Source organism: Marmota monax, unplaced genomic scaffold (genome assembly GCF_021218885.2).
Source record: "Marmota monax isolate L192 unplaced genomic scaffold, Marmota_monax_Labrador192_F-V1.1 WCK01_AAM20220418_F8-fsc00126, whole genome shotgun sequence".
Classification (NCBI taxonomy): domain Eukaryota; kingdom Metazoa; phylum Chordata; class Mammalia; order Rodentia; family Sciuridae; genus Marmota; species Marmota monax.
Genome location: NW_026695245.1, coordinates 3,641,619 through 3,669,406, shown reverse-complemented (window position 1 = coordinate 3,669,406; position 27,788 = coordinate 3,641,619). Strand labels below are relative to the sequence as shown.

The window sequence follows — 27,788 nt, the reverse complement described above, 5'->3', positions numbered from 1 at the left end:
AATAAACACACATTTGCCTAGCCATTTTTAAGAATTAAAATTTCATGGCATGACATCTGCTCTCTTTATGACATTTGAGCTTAGAGGTAGGATTAGTGAGGTTTGTTTTTTGCAGTGCTGGAGATCAAACCCAGGACCTTTCACATACTAAGCACACACTTCAACACTGGGCTACATTCCCAGTCCAAGATCAATGTTTTAAATAGGTTTGAATGCTAATAACTACACTGCTTTAAAAAAAAAACAGTCCCAGAATCATAATGTGAGTCACATATCATCAGTATGATTTTAAAGCATGTGTTGGACCCAAAGACAGCAATATTTGAAATTGGTCAGGTTGGAAATGAACAGGAACAAACAATGTCTACTTTGTGTTCTTTAGATGACGCACGCTCTCTCTCAAAAAAAAAGCCCTTCTTGTCCTCCAACTGAAGAGCATTCTTTCTGTATTATTCATTTGTTCATTCATACATTCACTCATTCAACAAATATGTGCTAATATGAATCTGCAGCTAGCGCCAGGCACTGTGCCCTGTGCTGGTACTTAGCATCAAATAAGACAGACACTCCCTTCACGAAGCAGAGTCTTCTGGTCCCAGTGGAGTAGTTCAACCCTCTCCTGAGTTATTCAGCTTCTCTCTTTCTTCATGCATTTCTAAGGAGTCTGTCACCACAAGGCTCTGATGCACTTGTGGCGTCTGTAACCAGAGGGCCCCAGAGCTGTCAGTCTAGGCCATGAGCAGCAGGCATCTTTGGAATGAACCCCAAAGCACAAGTCTGCCCAATATCTCCCTGATGCCAGCTATCTCAGAGGTCACAAATATCAATAAAGGATCAGAGCTCATAGAATGATTGCCTCTTGCTGTTTATTTTCTTCTAGAAATCAATCCAGCTCTCAACAACCTACAGCAAACCCTGAATGTTGTGACTGTTCAGAAAAAACTGATAGACACCAACCTCACTACTGTCCGTGACGACCTTCGTGGGATTCAGAGAGGTCATCATCTCCCTGGACTACTGTACTCGGTTTCTTTCATTGAATGTTTTAAATTCTTACACCTCCCTATCTGTGTGTGCATTAGGTGACATCGATGGCATGATCAGCGGTGCAAAGGGCCTGGTCAGAAAGGCTGACGACATCACAAGTGAGGTTCTGGATGGGCTTAACCCCATTCAGACAGACTTGGAAAGAATTAAGGATACTTATGGGAGCACGCAGAGTGCAGACTTCAACCAGGCTCTGAGTGATGCACATAACTCAGGTACCAGTCTTTCTTGGGTCAGGTGTATTAGCCATTTTCTGCATTGTTATGGGTCTTGGTACATCTCAGTTCTTCCCTGGTAAAGTCTGATCATAAATGAAAATATTTGAAAATAGTTTAACATCGTACATTCAAATAGTATAGATATTCTATTAGAAAGACCAGGCACGCTGTTTTTCCTTTTTTAATCCATTAACAGTGCTATTAATTTTCTTTTTTTTAATAGAGTGATTAGTTCCTAAATCATGAGGTATTTAATTATGATTGATATTAAGGATTAGAAAACAAATTTTTTTTCTTGTAGTGAGCAAGGAAAAGGATATGATACCTATATTGAAGAATAAAATCTATGATGCATTTGGAAAGGGATCATCTGACTATGATCCATCCTGTTCAACATTTGGGGCCTAAGCTTGCCACTTACCAAATGTTGTCCGTTAAGAACATCTGTATTTAACCTTTTCTCAATGCACAATTTAAAATTTCTGTTTTCTCATCTCACCAACAGTAAAGAAATTAACTAAGAAACTTCCAGATCTTTTGAGCAAGATTGAAAGTATCAACCAACAACTGTTACCCTTGGGAAACATCTCTGACAATATGGACAGAATTCGAGAACTAATTCAGCAGGCCAGAGATGCTGCAAATAAGGTGCGGTGTCCTCACTTTGTCATAGCGAAGGCTAATTCTTTGATATGTTAGTTATCACATTCATCAAGAAAGGAAAGGCACTAATTTATTCGAGAATTGATTGTCTTTCTCGCCCTAATTATTTGGTAGATTGAAATATAAAGGTTGGTTTCCTTCTCTTACCTTCAGAAGTGCATAGGACCTTCATCCTCTACATTTTCTGGTCTATCAGGGACTTGAAGCAGTTTCCTCCCACTGAGTTGATGCAGGCAGGAAGGATATTCTTCCAAACCTAACTTGTTAAACTATTATTGCAAGTTCAGGTGAGGGTTCAATTATCAGAATGTGGCAATATAATACTGCACAGAACCTACTCTCTTGTAACTTGAAAAGTGGAGAATCTATCTTTGTTGAGGATGGAAGACAGGATTATAGCAGTTTTCTATCACTGGAGAACTGATCGATCAGCCTTTCTTATTTTCACCTGACATTATTTGCCTGACATTCCTCTTATGATTTATATTGTCCCCAAACAATGTACAGTAATCCTCCCTTAACATGGAAGATACATTTCAAGAGCACTGCCCACCCCCTGGCCAAGGATGCCTGAGACTGTTTTTTTCTACTTATTGATACCTATGATAAAGTTTTATTTATAGACTAGACATGGTAAGAGATTAATAGCAATAACTAATTATAAAATCGAGCCATTATAACAACATAATAAAAGGTATGTAAATTTTTTTTCTCTCAAAATAACATTATACTGTACTCACCTTTTTTCTTGTGTTGATATGAGATAATACAATGCTTACACAATGAGATGAAGTGAGGTTAATAGTGTAGGCATCATGATATAGCATTAGGGTTCTACGTAAGGGTTACTCAGATTGCATAACAGTCCATCCAGTAACCAAGACAACTACTAAGTGGGTATCGGGCAGGTAGAATATAGAGTGTGGATACTCTGGACAAAAAATATAATTCACATTCTGGGCAGAATGAAGTGTGATAACATAAGATTTTACCACTTTACTCAGAGTGGTGTCCACTGTGAAACTTATGAATTAGTTATTTCTGGAATTTTCCATTTAATAATTTTGGACCACAAAAATAAGATTTTGACTATGAGTAACTGAAACCTTGGAAATTAAGGCCTTGTGTGAGAGGGAATTATTGTAAAGAAAGTCTTTGTATTTCAAAACAAGTCCTTGTATTTTGCAATGCAATCCTAGTCAGCTTTTTGTGAGATATTTGGGAAAGAAGGTCAATGCAGAATACCACTGTCCTGGAGCACCATGGTTGATTTCTAGACATAATATTACTTTTTTATTTTCAGCCTCAGCAACTGCTCTTTCTTTTAGGAAAGTGAAATAATCCCAACAGAGAACCTTTAGCAAAAGAGAAAGTTTTGAAGAAACTACCCCTTTTAATTCCTGTGCATGCCTTGCAAAAACCAAAAGAAAAAGAATGTATCTGTAGCTTTTGTCCTTATGAGTTGATTCACTAGTTTATTTAACAAGACTAGCAGTGTATTATAGCACAGTGGTTAAAAACTGGTGAATGAAGCCAGATTGTCTTGGTTTAATTATGTTCAGTCACTTTTAACTGTGAGGCCTTGAGCAAGTCACTTCACCTCTCTGTGCCTCAGTTTCTTCATCTGTGGAGTAGGGTCAATAATAATACCAACCTCAAGAGACTGTTAGAGTCAAATGACCTAATGTAGAACAGTTCCTGGCAGATAGTAAGTAGCCTTAGTGGAAAATAATATTTAAAAAATTAAGGCAGTGCTTTTGAGTACCTGATATGCACTGGTACTGCCTTGGGTATGAGGACACAGAAATAACTAACCCATTGTCCTGAACTCAGGCTGCCCACCAACCACTGTAAATGGTTTCTTAGACTTTGATAAGAATAGAGTTATGTCTTAGCAAGTCCCAATTTACCTCAAAGGGCTCAGAGTGGTACTAATGGATAGCACTAACAGACATGTATTAGAATGTTCATTGCAGCAGTTTTTCGTGATAATTGTTTTTTTGAGAAAAGCTGAAAGTTTGCAATAGTAAATGTGAAGAAGCTGGAGCAATGCATTATTAGCACAGATAAATCTACAAACATAGTGCCCAGAAAAGAAAGCAAGTTGAAAAGGATGTGTACAGGCAGATACCGTTTGTGTAAAATATTTAACACATGAAAAATAAGACTAGTTAGAGTGAGTAGATAAATGTATATGTAAAAAATATTTAAAATACATAAAAATTTGTATGTAACTAAATTCAGAGTAGTGGTGACCTCTGAGAAGGGAGAGATTGGAACAGGGACAGTTATATCCCTTATGTTTTATTTCTTAAGGTGGTGATAAAAATACAGGCATATTCTCTGTACCCCACCCCATCCCCACATCTTTTTTAACACATAAAATATATTCCCAACTTACAAAAGTATTGGTCCATGTCCGATTGGAGGGGGGAAAAAAGGCCCTTCACCACAGAGATTCTAAAAGGCACTATTTTAGAGACTTAATGCATGCATTCATGCGCTTTTAAAGACTGAATGCCTGTAATAAATGCAACAATAACATGTAATATGTTCATGGGAATTCATTCCTTAAAAATGCATTTAAAAATATTTTTGCTGTATTATAGATCTTTCTACCATATGCAGACATCATGCCAAGTGCTTTCATGCACTAACAATAATCATACATTAACTTCTGTATAAAATTCATCCAGAGTTGGAATACTACCACTATGACTACTTATTAATATTAATATCAGGGAGAGCATGAATACCCTATTATCTGGCTCCTCAAACAGCATCCTGAGTTTGTAACTTGGGTCCAGGAGATGTCCATACTCCCTGTTTTTTATCAGAGCTGTTCAGGAAGGGCTGATGGATGATGATAGATAGGGCCAACAACAAAGACAGTGAGAACACCACTGTCTTTGCAGCAGAACATTTGACACCTGATCATTCCTCATAGGTCGCAGTCCCCATGAGATTCAATGGTAAATCTGGCGTTGAAGTCCGACTTCCAAATGACCTCGAAGATTTGAAAGGATACACATCTCTCTCTTTGTTTCTTCAAAGACCTGACTCAAGAGAAAATGGGGGGACTGAGAATATGTTTGTGATGTACCTCGGAAATAAAGATGTAAGTATTGCTTGTATGTTTCTTTTGTTTTTATAGCAGAATGTTTTGGGAGGTGTGTATTTTTGAGACTACATCCCTGCCATTAGTGTATCATGGGAAATCCCACCACGGCTACCCCTCACCACACCTCCCTGCTGTGGGGACAGCCACTTGAGATGTCCATCCATCATGGATTATTAGCTGCTGATGGATCCAGTGGCCTTACTTGGTTGACTCAGGATGTGGACACATGTGTGTGTGTACCTGTGAGCACATGCACATGTGAGTGAGGAGGATCGGCATCCTCTCTCCACACTGCCAGGGCATCAATATCAAGACTTCATGGAAATCAACTTTAGCTCCTTCTCACAGAAGCATGACTCTATTATATTCCTCAGAAGGCCCAGCCACAGACCCTTCCTCAATTCTGCAGGGTGGGAATCATCCATGGATGAGAATGGACGTGAAACAAAGCCTTTCTTGCCTAATAAGAAATGCAGGTGCCCCACCTTTTTATCATCCAAATTCATTAACCTTACCATTGTAGGAATTTTGAATGGTTGGTGTTAGATTCTTAAAATCAACAGTACTATTAATTACACTTTCATGCTTCAAAATGTTGGCACTTTATTTGTAGTCACCTTATGACATGACTTTTTGCTTTGTATTATCAAAAAATGCACATTACTTTATGCCTTCAACAAATTTACACCATATGCAGTCAGACCTTCATCTCCATGGGTTCCACGTCTATGGATTCAACCAACCATGGATCAAAAATGTCCAGAGAAGAATAAATTGCATCTGCTGGGCATGATGGTGCATGCCTGTAATCCCAGTGGCTTGGGAGGCTGAGGCAGGAGGATTACGAGTTCAAAGCCAGTCTCAGCAAAAGCAAGGTGCTAAGCAACTCGATGAAACCCTGTCTCTGAAGAAAATACAAAATAGGGCTGGGAATGTGGCTCAGTGGCTGAGTGCCCCTGAGTTCAATCCCTGGTACCCCAAAACAGATAGATAGATAGATAGATAGATAGATAGATAGATAGATAGATAGATAGATAGATAGAAAGAAAGAAAGATCTGGACTAACATGTATAGATATTTTTCTTGTTGTTCCCTCTATGATACAATTTAAGAACTATTTGTATAATGTTTACATTAAATAAAGTATTATAAGTAATGTAGAGACAATTTAATGTCTTTGGGAAGATGTGCATAAGTTATATGCAAATACTATGCCATTTGATATATGAGACTTGAGAACTTGCAGATTTGGGTATCTTTGGGGGTCCTAGAACCAATCCTCCCTAAAAACAGAGGGAGACTGCACTTATTATCTACCACACCTTGTGTTTATGATAATCAAAAATTTATTTCTTGAATGTACTAAATGACAGTGTACATTTTAAATGGTTACAATGGCTTAATAACATTTTATATTATGTATACTTCACTACAATTTTTAAAGATTTACTTTTTCCTCAACATGCTCACGTTCTAAGAAGGAGGAAAGATATGTACATAGCTGACATGGCAAAATAGAGGTATCGCAGAAGAAACAGTTACAAAGGTTAAGAGGGTATGGCATGCACTAACAGAACAAAAATGGCCTCTCTCTCTTTTACCAGATTGAAATCTAATGGATGGCTGAGTCCATATCTGGTCTATCTGTATGACAGGTGCTATGAAATACTTGGAGATTGAGAAAATGGAGGAATTATGGAAATAAAGGCACTATAACATGAGCAAAGATGGCCCAGACATTATCAATTAAATTAATTGGTTTATAAGAGGATGCACCTCATTTATTCTGTCTGCCCAAGGCTCAATGCGTAAAACCCATTAATTTATGAAGTAAAACTCTGGAGATCTTCTTGGGATGGAAAGTTGAGAAAACATAAGTGTTTGAAGGGTTCTGAGGTGGCCTTTATGTCCCAGGCTTCCAAGGACTACATTGGCATGGCAGTTGTGGATGGCCAGCTCACGTGTGTGTACAACCTGGGAGAACGAGAGGCAGAGCTCCAGGTGGATCAGACCTTGACTGAGAGTGAGTCCCAGGAGGCTGTAATGGACCGGGTGAAATTTCAGAGGTACAAATTGGATTTGATATTGCTCTTTGTGAACCTGACCTACACTCCTCAAACTCTTCATTTATCTGTTGACAAACGCTATTTTTCGTATGTTGGCTTTGAATTCCTTAATTTTTCTTATAACTCTATTATCTAATTTTAAACAGAATTTATCAGTTTGCAAGGCTTAATTACACCAAAGAGGCCACCTCCAATAAACCCAAAGCGTCCCAATTCCATGACATGGATAGTGGAAGTAGCAACACACTCCTTAATTTGGATCCTGAAAATGTTGTGTTTTATGTTGGAGGTTACCCACCTGGTTTTAAAGTAAGTATAAATGTTATTTCCCTGAATGAAAACATAAATTTAAAATAACATAAGGATTCATCTCTATTTTAATTAATTATCTTATAATGGATTTGACCATGTTCTTAAACACGTCTAGTGATAATAACTAACACTAATTGAGTACTTCCTCTGTATACTCTTCAAACCTTAAGTTTATTAATTTAAGTAAACATCATTTTCATTAGCATTTGACAGATGAGGAAACTGAAGCAAAGAGGTTTAGTAACTTGTCCATGATTATACAACTATTCAAAGGCAAAGCCAGGTCATCAAGCTCCAGGGCTCACATTCTTAACCCTTACGTACTGTTGACTGTTCAAAGTGATAGGCTTATACTTTTTTTTTTTTTTTTGTTAGCCTTATTACTTTCCTTTGCTCAATTAGTGGAAGATTTTGTTTTGTTTGTTTCATTTTCAGCTTCCCAGTAGACTGAGATTCCCTCCATACAAAGGTTGTATTGAATTAGATGACCTCAATGAAAATGTTCTGAGTTTGTACAACTTCAAAAAAACTTTCAATCTCAACACAACTGAGGTGGAGCCTTGTAGAAGGTAAATGAAATCTAGAAGTCAGTGTCTCTGTAACTGGGTGGGTAACCTGCAGTACATTTACCTGTAAGAAAGGGTGGTTAGGGAAGCTGTTGATGTTGTTTGCTGCTTTGGGTCAGTAGTTCTTAAATTATGCATGCAACACTGCTAGTCCATCCTGAAAATCTCATAATGTCAGTCTTCTCCAAATTGTATAAAACATTAGATTGATAGAGTTTTCTCAATTTTTTTTAAAAAACTAAATATTTCTTAAATTTTTGATGTCTCGTACCACAAGATGCTACCTGTTTTAGACACAAAATTTCATATTTACTTTAAATTTTAAAAACAGTGATATGCAAAGTGAATGACTTTGTAGGTACAGTGGTGTTTTTTGAGAATTGCTGCTTTGAGCTTCTAACCATCCTTACAATTAAAAGGACTTAGAACAGCCAAGGGTGGTGGCATACGCCCGTAAGCCCAGCAGCTAGGGATGCTAAAGCCTGAGGATCCAAAGTTCAAAGCCAGCCTCAGCAATTAGTGAGGTGCTAAGTAACTCACTGAGGCCCTTCCTCTAAATAAAATTCAAAAAAGGGCTAGGGATGTGGTTCAGTTGTTGAGTGCCCCTGAGTTCAATCCTTGGTAGCCCCCCTCCCCCCCAAGAAAAAGTCTTGGAAGAGTCAAAAGACCTAGGTCAAGCATTTATTGCTCAGAATAAGGTTATATTTCAAATGAGTACTTTTCAACATTTTAAGAGCTTCAGCTTGTAGGCCACTTCCTTGTGATCAGCCATTTCCAAAAAGGATTCTTGAATATTACCTTTTTTGATATAGGGGATAAGAGCATGTCCAGGAGAAAATTTTGGCTCTTTTAACATTTTAAATGTATTCCCTCTTCTTTAATAAAATCATGACACCTAGATTGCATATTCTTTGTCCTACTTTTCAGATGGCAGCATATCAGTAGCACACTAGCACAGTGATCCCTTGCTGCAGTGTTCTAACTTTTAATGATTGCTGTTGACAGGAGAAAGGAAGAATCAGACAAAAACTATTTTGAAGGTACAGGCTATGCTCGAGTTCCAACTCAACCAAACGCTCCCATCCCAACCTTTGGACAGACTATTCAGACCACCGTGGATAGAGGTTTGCTGTTCTTTGCAGAAAACCAGGTAATATATAAACATTCGGAACCTAACAAAATATCCATTCCGTGTAGCAATTTGCAGATGACTGGGTTATTTATAAACAACCAAGTAGATCTGAAAAACAATGTGCAAAGGTGGCCTGCCTCCTCTCTCTTGGCCAATTGCTTCTTTCTATTGGTTGGGGGCAGGGTGGAATGGTGAGTGTTGATGAGGAAGAGTAATCAGAAATTTGAGACCATAATGCAAAATGGGGACAAAATATCTCCCATTCAATTGTCTTTGTCAGTATTATTATTATTATTATTATTATTTTGCTTAATACAATTTAGTCTTTTTATTATTCTTTTTTTCCCTTCAACATTGGTCTTTTTATTTTTTATTTATTTGTTTTTAGTTTTATTGATTTTATTTTTTTAAATACATGACAGTGGAATGCATTACCATTCTTATTACACATATAGAGTACAATTTTTCATATCTTTGCATATAGAGTATGTTCAAAATTATTTTTAAATTTATATTTTACAGTGCTGGGGATTGAACCCAGAGCCTTGCACATATTAGGTGAACACTTAACTACTGAGCTATAACCCCAGACCTTTTTTATTTTTTGAGACAGGATCTTCCTAAGTTGCTGAGGCTGGCCTTGAACTTGGGATCCTCCTGCCTCAGTTTCCTAAGTAGCTGAGACTACAGGCATGTACCTCCGAGCCCGGCTTTGGTGTTGGTTTTGTTCTTTGAAAAATACTGCTTGCCTAATAATCTACTTATCGTGCCATAGAACAAGTGCAGACCTCCTGGGGTCTCTGAGATCCAGATGACTGATGTGACCTCCTGCTATTCCATCTTGCTTTGCCTCTTGCCAGGCTGCCCCGGGGTGTCTCTTTACCAGCCTAATTCTTGACTTCTCAAGACATGGAACATTCAAGCAGCTGAGATTCCTGAGGACCATTCCTTCTTTTTCATTGATTCTTTTTAGTTACACATGAAAAAAAGAATCCATTTTGGTATAATTATACAAGCATGAAATACTTAAGTTCATTATGTCAGAGAAATCCAAAGGCACACTCAACAAATGATCGTCAGTGCCACCTGCTGGTCTAGGGAAAGTAGGTGGGTTTGCTCTGGCTCCCATGTAGCCACCCTGGGTCTTTCAGTGAATTGCTCCTGGGAATAGGAGTTCCTGTAGCTGCTCTCACAGGTAATATTTTGGAAGAAATGTGGATCAAACCATGGGCTCTCTAGTCTGAGAATATGGAGTTTGAGATTTTACTAGCCCCTTCTACCTGCAGGGTAGGGACACAGACCTGGCCTAGCTCTCCTCTCTGGGGTTGGTCTGGACCCTTCAGGAGATTCTGAGGCTGAGCTAGTTCTGATGGGTCCCAACCAGCCTGAAGGATGCTACGAGGTGAGAAGTTGCCCAATGCCTTCAGTGTTTTCTGAAACAAGGTCTTCTTTCTTGAGGTTGAATATTTCTTTCTCAAAATGCTTGGGACCAGAAGTGTTTCAGATTTGGGATTTTTTTTTTCAGACTACAGAATATTTGCATATACAGAACGAAATATCTTGAGGATGGGACCCAAGTTTAAACAAGAAATTCATGTATGTTATATGCATAGCCTGAAGACAACTTTATACAATACTTTTAAAAATTTTGTGCATGAAACAAAATTTGTATACATTAAACCATCAGCTTAGTGGCATCACATTGGTGCTCAAAAAATATTTTTTTTTTAGGTTTTGAAGAATTTCATGTTTGGATGCTCAAACTGTACTACATTTTGAACTTCTTAAAGACTAAGAACCAGAAATAGTATATATGTTAGAAGAAAACTTACATAATGTCATTGTGTAAGAAATGATGCAGAGCTGCTATTAAGCAGGATGGTTCCTTCCTCTCTGGGTGCTGCTGTTACTCTTTTTAGTGGATTGATAAACTCTAACCTGACTCTCAACAATAAAGGCTTAGGATCTAGAAAAATTGGTCCTTTGACCAATTTTCTTTTCAGATGAAGACTCTGGCCTTGGGCTTCAAAGGAACAGCTTTTTATTGTTAGGGGACTGGGTAAGAGCAAAGCCTGAAGCTCTGAGTCAGAAATTCCTCTGCTTATCTGACCACAGAGGAAATAGCTGCCTTCAGTGCATGCCTTGCTCCATGACAGCCAGGCAGTAATGTCAAGACAGACACGGTTCCTGTCCTCTAGAGGGGATGTCCAGTGTCACACAAAGCATGTTATTAATAGGTCCTTAGTCTGTTCCAATTGCAAGGAGCTGTATAGAGGGAAAATGAGGCTGATGGCATTAAAGACTTTCTTGAGCAGAGGATGCTTTGACAGAGACCGAGAACAACAAGTAGAAACTGGTATTTGGGGGACAGGGCAATGCAGGATCTGGCAGAGGTAGGGACACAAAGAAGGCCTAGGGGTGAGAAAGCCAGGAGCGCCCAGGGATGGAAGGGTGACCTGTGTGGTTGTGACTTGGAGAGCAAGAGGGAGTGCTAAGGAATGAAGGGAAGAGATGCTCAGCCCTGCAGTTATCTGCTGGGGCATCAGGAATGTGTCTGAAAACAAAGGAAAGTAAGTTTCTTGCACTGGAATTTTCAGAAGGCTGCTCTTGCTGCCGAGTGAAAGTGATTTGAAGGGACACAGGGAAACTAGCAGGCTATTGCTATGCAGTTGAGCTAAAGAAATTGTGGCTGGGACCAGGGGGATGATGTGAGAGACTTAATGAAAGAATTTAGAAGATTTGATTGGATGGGAGAGAAAGACCAGGAATGACTCTGAAGGGTATGGCTTGCTTACGAAGGTGATGATGATGATGATGATGATGATGATGAGTGAGAGAGAGCGGGGGAGATGTGCAAAGGATGAAGAAAAGAAAGACAGGTTCGGCTCGACAGCATATGGGAGGCATGCAGATCATAAATTCTTCTGAGGATATTTTGAATTTGAGGTATCATTAGTCATGCAAGCACTAACTAGGGGATCAGACATACAGACCTGGCCCCAAAGGGACATGTCTAGGCTGGAGAGAAGCATCTGGGTTTCATGAGCACAGCTGAGCTGGAACCATAGGAGCAATCATGAGCATCAAGGCAAAGGGAGTGGTGTGAGGGAAAGAAGGAGTCCCATGCGGGAGCCTCGCAGGACCTGGACACTGAAATAGGGAATAGAGGGGAGGAGGCAGCAAAGTGACCAAGACGTAGGAGTAAATCAGAAAACAGGTGGTGGAAAATATCTGGGGATTTTTCTCTCTCTGAAAGGTAGTGCTCATGTTTTCAAATTACTATAATGTTCTCTATCCTTTCAGTTTCCATGTTTGTTGTGGATGGGCTATGGATGGGCATGAAACAAAATCATGATAAACACTACCATGTTTTGTGTCCATCCTGAGTGCCAGGCATGATGCTCTCATCACCACCTACAGCAGTGAACCATCACACCCATCCGGTGATGGCTCTTATAGCACTGCTACCCCTCTTAACTCAGGAGACAGTTGGAGCTGAGAACAGGTTTTGATCAAGAATAACTTGATTCTCAGGGCCTTGGCCCTTCTTCACCCAGGTCACCAGATAATCTGTATCATTTCCATTCTCTAGGATCGCTTCATATCCCTAAATATAGAAGACGGCAACCTCATGGTGAGATACAAGCTGAATTCAGAGCCACCCAAAGAGAAAGGAATCAGGGATACCATCAACAATGGAAAAGATCATCTGGTATGACCTTCGAGTCTGTTTACATGAATTTTTAAATGTCTATAGACCTTTAAAATTGATTCAATGCCAACAAAGACAAAAACAAACCCTTTTATTACCAGAATGACTTATTTTATTAACCGAGGGACACATTCTTTATAAAATTTGAACATTTAGGCACAGAATAGATAATATATATGACATATATAAACCATTAATTTTACATAAAAATATTTCTATTAAAATATTTTCATATCAGATTTTTTTTTACCCCAAACTGCTACTGCAATCTTTGTACCATGTGTATAAATGAATCTGAAGAAAAGTAAAGATTGAATGGCTCTGGGCCATTCATGTGAATAGGATTCTTTTCTTTCCCATTGCTTTCTGATTTACCTCATTTATTTCAGATTCTGATCAAAATTGGAAGAGTCCAAAAAGTTATGCGGATAAATGTGGATAATCAAAACATTAAAATCGAGGGGGAAATATTTGATTTCAGCACATATTATCTTGGAGGAATTCCAATTGCAATCAGGGAAAGGTAAGATCATATGTTTTGATTTGTTATGTTTAAAAAAAAAAAAGGATCACCTTTTATATTGGTAATGAATGCCGTCAAAAAACCCTGGTCTACTTTGTTTAATTCTGGCCACAGTTAACTTTTCAGTTCTAACAGTATAGTTCACAGATTGCAGATACTGAATAATGAAAATGGCTGTTCAAATAGGGGAAACTTTGTGTTGTCCCTATTGTCATCCCTGGGAGGCGAGAAACTACAAAGAACACGCTGCCTACAAGTAGAATGAGGCTGTGGCCCTGGCCAGTAAAGGTAGCAAGGAGAGGGTAGGTGTCCCCTGGCCTGATGAGTACTATCAAGCCCTGAAAGCTGAGGTTGCCGCCTTTAGGAAGTCTCTTGAAGAATCTAGACACAGTGTCTTTTTCCCATCTGTATTTCCAGCCCCCTGCATGCTACAAGCATGGAATAGGTACACGACTCATCCTTGGATGAATGAACCCATGGATGAATTAAATGCATTCCATACAGGCTGTAAAACTTAGTCTGAAATCTACCAGTTTGAGGATGCACTCAGAAATCATTTTTATATTCTTTTAATTTGTTTGTAATGTACCAAAGGCTTTTAGATCACTGACATTAACGTGTTAGATGAAAATATCCTAGAAGGTTTTGTAAAGCCTCATGATCAAGCTAAAATACTCCTAGAATGTTTGATTGTGATCATTTATATATGTGATTCTTCTTTTTTGTACCAGGGATTGAACCCTGGGTGCTTAACCACTGAGCCACATCCCCAACCCTTTTTATTTTTCATTTTGAGACAACCTCACAATTTAGTGAGCAATTTAGCTTAAGGCCTTGCTAAGTTGCTGAGCCTGGCTTTGAACTTGTGATCTTCCTGTCTCAGCCTCCTGACCTGCTGGAATTACAGGCATGCACTATTGTGCCCAGCCCTACATGTGATTCTTCAGATTGGAAAGCTCAACCTTAGTAGTTTGGGAGTGAATGTCTTTAAACTCGGTGGCCCTTGCAGATCATGGTCTATAATACCTGAATTTTGCAAATGAAGAAATTGAGTCAAAGAGATGATATTAATATTGAATAGTAATATTAAATAGTAATGTGATCATGAACAGCTAGTTATGAATTGCCAGTGCCCTTGATATTATTCAACTAAGTGTAATAAGAGACTACTTTAGGTAGTCAGCACTTCAGAGTACATTTGAGAGTTATTGTTTATTTGTTCACTACACAAGTGTTTTTGAGGCCTAGTGTGCATCAGGGATGTGACAGGTGTTGGAGAGATCTCAAGAAGAGAGGAAGTGAGATGGTCATGATAGTCAAGTATGGCACATGCTATGAGAGTGCACACGGGCCTCAAGGCCACACCACAGGGGATCTTGCCAATCATGGTAGGAGTCATTGGAAAGACTTCAGCAGCAAAAGGGCATGATCTCTTTGAGGTTTTCAGTATCTCACTCTAGCGCAAGGCAGAGATCAGATTAGGGAAGAGGAAGAACAGAAGCAGGCAGAGAAGTTGGAAGACTAGATAGAGTATTAGCAGAGGTGAGAGATGAGGGTGGCCTGATGTAGGAGAAGGGGTAATAGCAGTTCAGGTGAGGAAGAGGGAGCAGGTCCCAGAAGTAGCCATTAACAGTTGCCTAGGCAGAGCTAGTAAAGGACGAAAGTGGTCAAGACTGATACCTGGTTTTTGGCTGAACATGTGGGTGAATAAAGGCACCAGAGGAAGAACAGGTGACATATTCAGTCTGAAACAGCCTGAGCTCAGAAGCCAGAGACACAGCCAGGTGGAAAGGCACAGAAGCAGGTGGCAAGAATGGCCTGGAACTCCAGAGAGAAAACAGGCTGGAGCCTGGGTGACTGATGTTCAGGGACAGGTGGGCATTGAGATTATGGAGACAGGTGCGCTGCCCAGAGCCAGAGACAGGAGGAATTCTCCAGGGAAGACAATAAGAAAACCATTGGTAGGAGGTTTGCATTTGTGTGTTACTAGCAGAAGGTCCCTGGTCAGTGACATTGGCACCAGCCAATCCAGGACCACTAGGGTGGAGGGCAGGACCGCGAGAGCAGTTCTAGTTTAGGATTTGTCACCGAAGAGTGGTGTGGCCTTGGGTTAAGTCAACACTCAATCTTTCTTTGCCTTTTTATCTCTCTCCACTAAGAAAATATATACGCAGATATTAAATGCCTATACATGTAGACAGACATATAGGATTCTCCTAGTAATTGGTCTTAGAATGTTGCAAACAAACAAAAAGGCTACTTCCTTTTTCTGGCTAGTATATTCCAGTTTCCAATGAAAATCAAAAGAAAATGGGAAATGCAGGAAATAGAGGCAAGTAAAAAGATTTCTCTGGACTTTTACACTTTTGAAAGAAAATACTGGACTGGGGACATAGCTCAGTTGGTAGAGTGCTTGCTTCGCATGCACCAGGCCCTGGGTTTAATCCCCAGAAAAACACTCACACACACACACACACACACACACACACACACACACACGAAAGAAAGAAAGAAAATACTAAGCAATATTCAGCTGTTTCTGGGTTGCCTCATCCCTAAGTGAGGCCATTGGTGGTCTAGTGAATCCTGAAACTGCCCTCTGACGTGGGTTTCTGGAGGTAGGTGGACACAGAGGAATTCTACCCATAACCCACAGCCAAGCTGTGTAGAGGCAACCAGGCAGCTCTTCCCAAGGAGGGAGGTGTCTGATGCCTGGCATACATGGAAGGCCCCTGTGGACATCTGAGTATCCAAACTTGTCATGGGGCAAAACACACTAGCAGTATGGCAGGTTTGCTCCAGGGATTTTGTGGGTGTTTTGCGTCTCCCTCTCTTCCTGTGATGTATCTTCTGGAAATGGGAACCCATATCTTGGAATGTTTAAGATTCTAATCAGAAATCACAGCCTGTAACTCCCATCTGCTTCCCAGGAGAAGAGTAGAACATCCCTGATAATACCAGTAGGTCTGACACCAAAAAGGAACTTTTTTCTGGGAACTTATATCACTGCATTACAGAATGTGATTATAAAATTGAAAATAACTTGAAAAGTGAAAAACTGATCAGGGATCAGTTGAAGATTTACTAAGTACCCCACTCTGAGTTTAGGATTATATTTTTTTCTTGTCACTCTCTGAAATCTGCCTACAGCAGCCATGGACCTAGATAAGCTTTGTGGACAGATTGGCCCAGAGTATGCATACACATGTGCCCCAGTGTGGGAATACTTAACACACCAACATGTACCCTGCATTCACGTTCCTCTAGCAAGTATGTTCAGACCCTGCACTGTGGAGAAACACAGAAGTTTAGGCCTTCAGATAGCCCAGGAGAGAATTTCATAATACATCAAAATATGTATAAAGAGACCAGCTCCAAAAATTAAAAGTTTAGGCCTTCAGATAGCTCAGGAGAGAATTTCATAACACATAAAGATATATATAAAGAGACCAGCTCCAAGAATTTCCTCCTCTTCTGGGCCAAAAAGTCATCTTTACAAAATAATTAAGCTCATGCTGCCATACCAGTGAGAATTTGTTTCTGCTTTTTCCTTTTAATGAAATTTAATTTTATGTGTGTTCCATGCAGCTCCACTGTTCATAATGAATTGGATTAAAATGAATGCAGACACCTTTCCATTTAGAAAAGTGAGCAGCCCTAGGGACTTATAATGAAATCTTCGGCTTTTCTTAGTATACCATTTGTTTTAGAAATATAAACATTTGTCTGGGCTTCAGTTAGTTCACATGTGTTAATGCTTCATGTAAATTCAGCTCCAAACACACCCAGAAGTCAAATCACAGGAAGGTGTTGTAGAAATGGCTTTCATAATAATAATGATAGTATGGTAATATGGGGATGGTCACTAGCCCCCACCATCTCAAGATGAATCCTCACTGTGCACCAACCATTGTTGGAATGTGTTACACATATTAACTTATATAAACTCAGGACAACTCTACGAAGCATTAACATGATCCTATTACACAGATATGGAAACAGAGGCAAAGAGAAGTCAAATTGCCTGCTCAAACAGCAGGGATAGCCCTCATCTCTAGAGAGCACTATTGTGCCTTTGGAACACCTGAGGGTCCATAGCCATGTGCCACCACTGTCTGAAGCTTTTCCCCTACACTAGCTGTCTTAATTCTCAGAGTGACCCCTGGCCTACTGTCACACATGGTAAGGATAGTTAAGAGGTGGATACAGCCTGGAACCCAGATGACACCATTGGTTCAGCCTAGCAATGGTTAAACCACATCACATTTTCCATAATTGAATCGAACCAAAAAGTAACCCCTTACTTCTTCCAAGTTCACAGTGGCTCACTTAAGAGTGGACAGGAAAAAAAAAGAACAAAAGTTTTTCTAGAGCGTTTGTGGGTTCTTATATGTTATTTACAAATTTCTTAACACATTTATATAAGTTAACATAATAAGTATATATTAACTTATTAATATACTTTCCATCTACCATGCAATGCCATGACTCTGGGGAGTGGAGGGTGGAAAGGTCTAGATATTGGGTATATTTTGTCTCTGTCCATTTTGGGGACAGTGGACATTCTTCTGTCAACATTATTGTATTTTTAAAGTGAAGAATGAAGACTCACTCAATGAATGAAGGAGGTAGATGATTCCAGTATCATAAAATAAGCAACATTATAGGAATTCTGAGAGAGCATGTTAGGATATGAGCACAGAGAGCCATAAAATGTATGGAACTTGTTTGTGGATGAGAAATGCTGGACAGCAAGTGTTTCAGCTTTGACTCTCAGGTGAGCCTGACATGATCCTATTCTGTATCCTCCATCAGGTTTAACATTTCTACACCTGCTTTCCGAGGCTGCATGAAAAATCTGAAGAAAACCAGTGGTGTCGTTCGGTTGAATGATACTGTGGGAGTCACCAAAAAGTGCTCCGAGGACTGGAAGGTAAGTGGAGGTTCAGAACCTTGCAACAGAGTGCGGAGTGCATCCCAGCTGACCCATCTCCTGAACTTTGGACTTTTTTCTGTCCTATACTTTCACCAATACCCGCGAACTGGTCCCCCTACACTGCCCATGTATTCGCAAGATACAGATCCTTTTCCAACTTGCATATTAAATTTGTAGCAAAGTAAGAATATCAGCAATAGGTGCAAATCCTTACAGATGATTGGTAACTTATTAGGCAGAAGAGAAAACTCAGTTTCTTTCTGAGTTACATAAATCACCTTCATCAGTTCCAGTAAAGTGATAGAGGGCAAGGTACTGTATTTCAGCCATGAAATGTTGATAGCACCAATAATTTATGCCATTATGAAATACATTTGTATTTCAGCTTGTGCGATCTGCCTCATTCTCCAGAGGAGGGCAAATGAGTTTTACCAATTTGGACTTCCCCTTGCCGGACCACTTCCAGGCCTCATTTGGATTTCAGACCTTTCAACCCAGTGGTGTATTGTTAAATCATCAGACCCGGGTAAGAAATAGTCCCTAATATTGAACAAGGTTTAAACCTGACTCAAGGTTTGGTGTCAAAAACAACAGAGTTTTGTTTTGTTTTGGTACCAGAAATTGAACTCAGGAGCACTTGACCACTGAGCCACATCCCCAGTCCGATTTTGTATTTTATTTAGAGTCAGGATCTCACTGAGTTGCTTAGTGCCTCACTGTTGCTGAGGCTGACTTTGAACTCATGATCTCCTGTCTCAGCCTCTGGGATAACAGGCGTGTGCCACCGTGCCCAGCTTCAGAGATGTTTTGAACGTAGAATTATAAGGCATTTTATCTCTCATCATGGCAAATGCTATTGTATAGTTCAATCATGGGGTAGGTCCTAAAAGAAATCAGGCTTAGGACATACCTAATAATTTGCAGAACTGAATTTGTGGGTATCCATGAATTCACTTTTATTATCTTAAAACTTTTCTTTAGTAGTGCATTATAAAGCTATACAGAATAGTGGGGTTGGCTTTGACATATTCATAAATGCATATAACATAGTTTTCTCCATTTCAATCCCCAGTACATCTTCTTTCCATCACCCCTTCATTTTCATTCTTTACAGGTATATTTTGTGATTTAAAATGAATTATAACTATTATAAATAACAATGTGGCTAAATTTTAAATCTAAGTTTAAAAAAAAATCCAGATTTATCTCATTACTTTTTTTATTACACAAAAGCTAGCTCTTTAGGGACTTTTCTTGGCAGCAACTGGTTGAACCCTATTTATATCCAGAGATGGCAGAAAAGAGGGTCCTTTGCTCCCTCCCCATGTACAACAGAGCCTTAGAAATTCTCTTCAGCTAGGGGGTGCCCTCTTCAGCTCAAGAGGATTTTGCAGGGGTGGCCATGTGGATGTAGGAGTCAGCGAGTCAACTCTCACAGACTCCACAAAATTCACTTGCAGAATGAGTGGAATTTTTAAATAGAAAACTGTCATTCTTGATTTGTGTCTTTAGGATTATCCAGTGTAATATATATCTAGCATCGTTGAGAAGATGGGAGGTAGTGGACTGACTCTGAGGCTACCTAGTATTAGGAATACCTCTCCTCTCTTGGTAACTTGCTCTCTCTCTCTCTCTCTCTCTCTCTCTCTATGTATATATATATATACAATTTTAAAACTAGTCCTAAAAAAGCATGTGTCAGGCGCTGGGGTTGTGGCTCAGCAGTAGAGCACTCACCTAGCACGTGCAAGGCCCTGGGTTCAATCCTCAGCACCACATAAAAATAAAGTAAACAAAATAAAGATATCAAAAAAAAAAGCATGTTCCAACATTTGACAGTGGAGGTGACTTCCATCAAAGCAGGGGGTCTTGGCCGAGCTCTTTTGACAACTAATACTTGCTTCCTCTGCCATGTGTAGGAGCACTTAGTACACAACACAGAAAATGGTCAAAAGCAGATGGAAGAATAGAGTTAGTGAATGATTACATTAATCCTGGATAATAGAGGAATCTTAGAAATATCTTAGGGACATTGCCTTCAATTCTGTAATGGATTAACTAAAAAATACATAGAAAGTAGCATTTTTTGAACCAATTCAAAATAAGTACTGCCAACTGAAAAAAAAAGGCAGCACAGCAGGGTGCAGTAGAACATGCCTGTAATCCCAGCAGTTTGGGAAACTGAGGCAAGAGGATCACAAGTTCAAAGCCAGCCTCAGCAACTTTGCAAAGCCCTAAGCAACTTAATGAGACTCTGTCTCAAAACAAAACATGAAAAGAGCTGGGGATGTGGCTCAGTGGTTAAGCACTCTGGATTCAATCCCTGGTCCCCCTGCCCCAAGGGAGGGGGGAAACAGACTGAAAGCTCACTGAAGAATCACATCTTGCTGAGTACCATGAAAATTTATACTTGGTAGAATATAATATGAATAAAATTGGAATGACAGCTGCTGAAATTGCACATTTTTATTTAATAACTGACCAAAAGAGAGAAATCATCTTGCCAAAAATTTTGATCTGCAGAATTTGACATGGGAATTTTTGCTTCCTAGAAATAATGACCAGATAGTAAAAAAAAAATTCATAATAATCAAAGAAAAGAAAACATAGTTATAATGTTTATGGAGGAAAAATCATTGTTGGAAATTCCTGTATCACTTACCATTGCTTACAGAAGTTTCACTATTACTATTAAAATGGCTCATTGTATATCTCCAAAGAGTCAGAGTAGAATGGATCAAGCTTGAGAAAGAAATATTATTGAACTTAATGGTCAATAATTAGCATATTTGCTGTTTTAAAAATTGACAAATCAACTCTTTGCTATAAAAAACATTCAGAAAAAAATTGATGGAAATAACTTCAGCAAATAAAAGTAAAAATAGAAAAATGTAGAAATGATGTAACTATTTTGTATAACTGAGAAATACAATTGGCTTAGTGAATGTAGAAAGTCCAAAACAAAATGATTTTGACGAATTCATCAGAGTTGAATTAATTTGCTTAAGATCTTTATATTCATAAACATGGAGTCAAAATATTCAAAAAGTAATCTTTAGATTAAAATGACTGTGTCAAAACATCTGGGTCAAAACATCCTAACTGTTTTGCACATGGCTTGAGTCATAAATTCAGTATTTATTCATTCATATTCCTTGAATACAAATTAATTGCTTTCTTCTATAATGATTTCAGACAAGTAGCCTTCAGGTCACTCTGGAAGATGGTCACATTGAATTGAGCACCAGGGACAGCAACGGCCCAATTTTTAAATCTCCAGAGACATATATGGATGGCTTACTGCATTATGTATCTGTAATAAGTGACCGCGCAGGGTGAGTGGGATGATATTTCTGCTAAAAGTGCTGAGAGTTCTACTTTACTAGTTTAATTAAATTTTCTGGTACCTTTTTGCAAAATATTTATTCTTAATACAAATGTGATTTGACTAATAAGTCTTGGCCTTTTTCCTTGTTCCATATTAATTTCCTCATTCACAAAATAGATCAATAGTTGGATAGATAAATTAACTGTGGTGCATTTAAAATTAAATACTATGCAGCAATAAAAAGAAAGATCTAGAACTATATATAATGACATGAATGAACCTAATGTTGAGCAAAAGAAGTCACACATCAAAGAGTTCATCCCCTGTGATTTTATTTACATGAAGTTCAAAAAATAGGCCAAGTTAATTTATCAAGTCAAAATTCAGGATACTGATTATTCTTGGAGAAGGAGGGAAGCTGGAGAGAAAAAAAAGGAACACAAAATCTATTTTGTTTCTTTTTTGGGGTGCCATTATGTTGGTGTATTCATGTCTCAGAAATCTGTTGAGTTAAACATTTATGTTATGTGTACTTTCTCTATCTGTACAATGTCTAATAAAAAAGGTAATGTGAAAAATATATATATGAAAAAAATTTAATGTTCTTTAAAAAGTCTAACTAGTTCTTTTAGGTAATAGTGATTGAGTCTAGGTTAAAACAGCAACTTGACCAAGATGGCAGAGTGGTATTTTTTTTCCCTAGTTGTTCTTATATTTGTTTTGTTTTCCTCCTCTTCTAGCCTCCGACTTCTCGTTGATGACCAGCCTCTGAGAAGGAACCAAAGGCTATCAGGCTTTTCAGCTTCTCAGCAATCTCTCCTCCTGGGTGGGAGTTATTTCGAGGGTTGTATCAATAATGTTTTTATCCAAAGGTGGGTGATCTTTTCTCCGTGTGTAACTTCTGAGGACAGCCTGCCTGTGTGAAGGGTATCTCATTGATCCAGTTAGCAAAGTCAGATCGATCAACATGCTGTACAAGCCTCTCACACCGCAGACTCCCAAAATACCCTCTTTGGCAAGAGACGTCCATTAACAAACCAACCAACAAAAAAGCTCCTGACTTCAGCCTCCCTGTAGAAGGGCAGCTTTGGCATATAACCTTGGAAAAGGTCTAACTAAAATTAACTTTCAGATTATGGTCCTGAAAAAATATTCACCCTGAAGTTTTATTTCATTTTAATCAAGATGGGGGTAATTAGATATAATCAGTTCACCATAGTTTTCAAGCCAAGGAATTGCATGGACCAGTGTAATAATAGGAAATCAAACCACCACAGCATTGAACATGACTTTTAGTAGAAAGAATAGAGCTTGGTGTTTCTATGCATGCTAGCATTTAACTATTTCCTGAAATTTTTAATAATTGGATTTAGATAAAAGGCAAAATCCTCCCCAAGGCAGAGAGAAGTCCTCCTGGTGTTGGCCATGCATCTTGTACTTGGAACTTGTAGGCTGCCTTGATGGTGCTCCCTCCCTTCCCACCACCCATGAGGCACCAACCTCCTTGGCCAGGATCAGGCTCAGAGTTCTCAATCTCCATCTGTTTGATGTAACATCTTCCTTGAGCAGGAGGTGGGAGTGATGGAGAAGACAGGAAGGGGGTTAGTCTTTCGGCTGACATAAGTCTCAGGCAGCAAACATGGGATAAAGCAGATCTGCTGTGACACTTTTCTACTCAAACATAGTCAGATGCATCCTTCCATAAACTCAGAGGTTTGCTGGTGTTTGCCCTCATTTTGTATCAGCCGGTGCCCATCTTTTCCCTCTCTGCATATTTGATTTTCACATTTCTCTCTATGACACCCATTCCCAAGAAAGAACTAGTATTCTAGCCCTGCCACAGTCCAAGTAATAAAAGTTTCTTGAGCCCTTCTGCTGGCCTGTAGATGTGACATACAGGCAGGTGATGGAAGTTGACCTAGGCAACGAGAATGCTATTTTTATGAGGCACTCTCTGGACCAGTGGGTCTTCCTCCATGAGTGACAGTTTGACAGCAGCTTTCACTTCTGCCTTCCTTCCAGGTTATCCGAGAGTCCTGAAGTCCTGGATTTGGCCAGTAAATCTACCAAGAGAGACGTGTCCCTGGGAGGCTGCAGTTTAAACAAACCACCTTTTCTAATGTTGCTCAAAGGTTCCACGAGGTTTAACAAGGCCAAGACTTTTAATATCAACCAGGTAAGTGTCAAAGCCTCACCCTGAGTTTGACTTCTCCCCAGAGCATGCTCCTCAGCCTGCCTGGTGGGAGAGGGTGGGCCAGGGGATGAGCAGTCACTGGGTCCATGTTGGGCAGCGGCTCCATGAAGCAGCACTGGTAGCCATTGATGGCTGAATTGCACCAAATGACAAAGCGAGTTTTCTTTTTAGCCTTTATTTTGTATCTTGATAAAAATTTGGCATTGTTTGCAGTCAGAGAACAAATAGAAATATAACCAAAGGCAATGGGTAAGTGCAAAGCCTGGAGATAGAAGAAGGCAGAGAGGTTGATTACTTACACCTGAGGGTTGTTATCAGCAGTGTTTTTATCCAGAGGTGGGTGATCTTTTCTCAGTGTGAAACTGATAAGGACAGCCAGCCTGTCACAAGTACAGAGAGCACACTGGGGTTCATTCTTAAAGCAGTGCCTCTGCACCAACAAAGAAAACAAAGGGCTTGTACTGGAAAGACTCTAATCCCATGCAGAGGCAGGTGCACTTCTGAGCATGCTCAGTTGGAAGTCATGCATCTTCATATGTCACATGTTCAAAAATGACTGATAGGAACACTCATCCCCTGGGTGGAGGTTTTAACGTTATATTGAGATTATAATGAACAATCTTTACTCTAAGTTACCTGGAAGAGGGCCTGTGAGGCCTTGGCTGGTTTAAACCAGTTCCTTGTGGTTTTCTCTGGAGGGCTTCAACGGAAACATAACAAACAAACAAAAAGCTTGAGAGGAATACTAATAGTCATCTAAAGGGGCAGCAGCTCCCCTGTCCAATATAGATGATTGCCCCTAAAACTAACTGCATAGCTGCTAACAGAACTTGAACTTGAGAATTTTTTTTTCTGTAGCTGATGTCATACTCTTTTGACACTTGTGCTGAGACTATAGCAGTCCAATGATTTTCTTTAGAACATAAGGTCCACACCACTTCTCTTGCCCTCAGATATTACCTCTGCCCTAGTGCAATTCCTGAGGTAAGGTATACACATGCACCCAGGCCTCGCTGAAGCCAATAATATGCATTATCAACTGCATGTTAGAAACACCCAAGGAACTTTAAAACCCCAGTGTTCAGGCTACATCTGACCCAATTAGGTCAGAGGCCCTTGGACTAGGCCAGCAAATCATAAGTTTATAAACTCCTCAGGTGATTCTAATGTGCAGTGCTGAGAAAGATTGAAAGGAAATGCCATTCTTGGTGTAGAGGAATGAAAATGTGGTCATGAATTGAACACAGGTCAGGATTTAGGGAATTCCTCGCCCTGCCTGAGGTCAGCAGTGTGACCTCCCCAGGCCTAAGGTCACAGTTAACCCCAAATACCTCTGATCTATCAGGTATTACAGTAGCGCTCCAAGTACACTTTCATACTAAATCCTTAACCTTTTGTGGTAAGTACTATTAATAGGCACATCTTACAGAAAAGGATGCTGTGTTTTAGACAGATAAGCAATTGTTGGCCCATATTCCCCCAGGCAGAATGTGGAGATACAATTCCAACCCAGGAGCCCATGCTGTCTTGAGAGCAATCTGCCCTTGTTCAACACACTTTTCTCTTGATGTCAACCACATACTGCTCATCTACCAATATTTCCTTGCTCTACAATAATTCGGGGACATGAGAACAGATAATACATAAGAAGAAGTGTTTCCTGCTATTAAGAAGAAATGCATTTCTTAAATTCCAAAGGGTTGTCATTTTACTGCTGTGAGAAGAATAGTTTTAGAATTGCCTTCTTAGAAATTAAGTCATGTATTCATTTTTTTTTATTGTAAGGCTGATAGCTACTGAGATACAAAATTAGCATAGTGATGGTAGGACTGGAAAGAAGGAGATGGATTCAAAGCTAGTTAGAAGATATAATATATTGAAATAAGACAATAATTGGATTTGAGAGACCAGGGAAAGGCAGGAGAATTCCTTGTCAGCCAATCTGGATTGTTGGGTAGACAGAGATGCCATTGAGAGAGCCACAGAGACAGGAGAACAAGTATTTGGAGGGAAGGAGGAATAGTTTGTGTTATATTGAATGACAGGTGTCTTCAGGTGGAGATAGATGGGGAGGGACCATCAGTGTCTCTGGGTGGAACTGGGGCTATTGCCATGGGAGATACCAGTGAATACATTATTTAATTTTCTCTCTGCTCCAGGCAAGCTCCAGGGTAGATAGAAGAAGATCATTCTGCTTCCAATAGCAGAGAAAATGCAACATAAATTAATAGTTAGGTCATAGACCTTGGAGTCAGACTTCCTGAGTTTGCATGGAGCCTTTCCACTGACTAGGTGTGTGCCCTTGAATTGTTTAACCTCTCTGTGGGTCTCTTTGCCCCAGTGTAAATGAAGACAAATAGTGATAATATCTCATGAGATTGGCATGACAATTAAATGAGAAAATAAATACAAAACCCTTAGAAAAGTGCCTTCCCTGTAGCATGCAATACACATTAGTTATTATCACTGTGTATGATAAGAGGAACCTAAATGAGAGGGATGTGACATGCTATAGAAGGGGTACAACAGGAATTTTCCTGTCATGGGAATCAGGGGGGATCTTTCTGGAGGATGACCCAGGAGCTGGAGATATGTGGAGTATGAGTTGTGTTTAGATTCATGAATATTTGTGCAGCATGAGCTGAAGCCCAAAGTTGGGAGGCAGGATGTGGGCGGCACTCACTTGTACCAGACACTTTGCAAGCATCCTCTGTGATGCTCTCAAGGCTTCATGTTGTCTCTTTCAGCTTGCACCACAGCCCTCTGAGGGCAAAATAAAACACCAACTTCATGGGCCAGGAAATTGAGTTCAAAAATGCTTTAAAAAAAAATCTTGCCCCAGCATACACAGTCAGTAAATAGTAGAGTCAAAATCTCCAATAATATGCTTTTCAGGCCTCTACAGGCTGGAAAGGCTTGGTGAACAGTGGGAAATTTAGTGGAGAAAGGAAACTGGAGAGAGATAACTGGAATCACACACTAGCATCTGATCAGGCAAGCTTAGTATGTCCCTTGAATGTTCTTCAACAGTCAATGCAAAGCCATTGAAAGAAGTGTTTTAAGCTACTTTAAAAAGTAAAGATTGTTAAACTGGCAGCAGGTTTGGGGATGATTTGATGTAGGAAAATTCTAAAGACAAGGGGTCAAATTGGCAGGCTACTGCAATAGTCCTGGCAAGAGAGTCAGGGCTGACTTTAAGGGCAGAGGCACTAGAAATGAAAAGGAAAAGTGGAGACAAAAATGTGTCACAGAGAGACAGAGTAAGATGTGAAGACAGTGTACCAAAGAGGCAAAGGAGGCAGGTGTTCATGATGACCAAGATTTTGAGCCTGGGTTCCCTGAAGGACAAAGGGGATTTATCAAAACTGATCTTGATGATTGTGTGACTGCTGAAGAAACAGGACAGACTCACACATGGGTCACCTCTGATGGAAATAAGGCCGGGATGTGGTCCCCCTGCCCTTCTGTGTCTTCTCTCAGTCCTTTCACCTGTCCTGCTGCAAAAGCCCACGTGAATGGTGAGGAAGGGGTTGGCAGGCTTATGGCTCCATGGAGGCCTTGTGCTGCTGTCTCAGGGGACACCATGGTTCTTCTGATAGTCCATGATGGGGAGGGGCCCTGGATACCTGGGGTTCCCAGGTCCATCAGCTTTCTGCAAAGTGGCCGGAACTGTACAGGATGGGAATAATGTGCATCCTCCCCAAAGACAGAGCCAAAAAAGAGGGGGGGGAGTGTTTTTTTAAAAAGGGGGGTGTTTGGGGCTGGGGATGTGGCTCAAGCAGAAGCGCACTCCTCAGCACCACATCAAAATAAAATAAAGATGTTGTGTCCACCGAAAACTAAAAAATAAATATTAAAAAATTTTCTCTCTCTCTCTCTCTCTCTCTCTCTCTCTCTCTCTCTCTTTAAAAAAAAGGGGGGAGGGTGTTTAGATTCTCTAAAACTTTGTCTCCCCAAAGAATGAGCTCTT

General features: G+C 39.8%; 1 protein-coding gene across 3 annotated transcripts in view; it reads left to right on the top strand.

Annotated features, from left to right (window-relative positions):
* Lama3 (laminin subunit alpha 3) overlaps nucleotides 1-27,788 on the top strand; it is a 231,647-nt gene that overhangs the window by 188,298 nt on the left and 15,561 nt on the right. For all 3 annotated transcript variants that reach the window (XM_046433650.2, XM_046433639.2, XM_046433659.2), the window contains 15 exons: nucleotides 881-997; nucleotides 1,083-1,262; nucleotides 1,771-1,913; nucleotides 4,876-5,046; nucleotides 6,964-7,115; nucleotides 7,262-7,424; nucleotides 7,863-7,996; nucleotides 8,999-9,143; nucleotides 12,718-12,837; nucleotides 13,227-13,360; nucleotides 18,176-18,293; nucleotides 18,682-18,822; nucleotides 21,492-21,631; nucleotides 22,365-22,496; nucleotides 23,647-23,800. In XM_046433650.2, coding sequence (XP_046289606.1) covers nucleotides 881-997; nucleotides 1,083-1,262; nucleotides 1,771-1,913; nucleotides 4,876-5,046; nucleotides 6,964-7,115; nucleotides 7,262-7,424; nucleotides 7,863-7,996; nucleotides 8,999-9,143; nucleotides 12,718-12,837; nucleotides 13,227-13,360; nucleotides 18,176-18,293; nucleotides 18,682-18,822; nucleotides 21,492-21,631; nucleotides 22,365-22,496; nucleotides 23,647-23,800 — 2,144 coding nt within the window. The remainder of the gene's footprint in view (nucleotides 1-880; nucleotides 998-1,082; nucleotides 1,263-1,770; nucleotides 1,914-4,875; nucleotides 5,047-6,963; nucleotides 7,116-7,261; nucleotides 7,425-7,862; nucleotides 7,997-8,998; nucleotides 9,144-12,717; nucleotides 12,838-13,226; nucleotides 13,361-18,175; nucleotides 18,294-18,681; nucleotides 18,823-21,491; nucleotides 21,632-22,364; nucleotides 22,497-23,646; nucleotides 23,801-27,788) is intronic.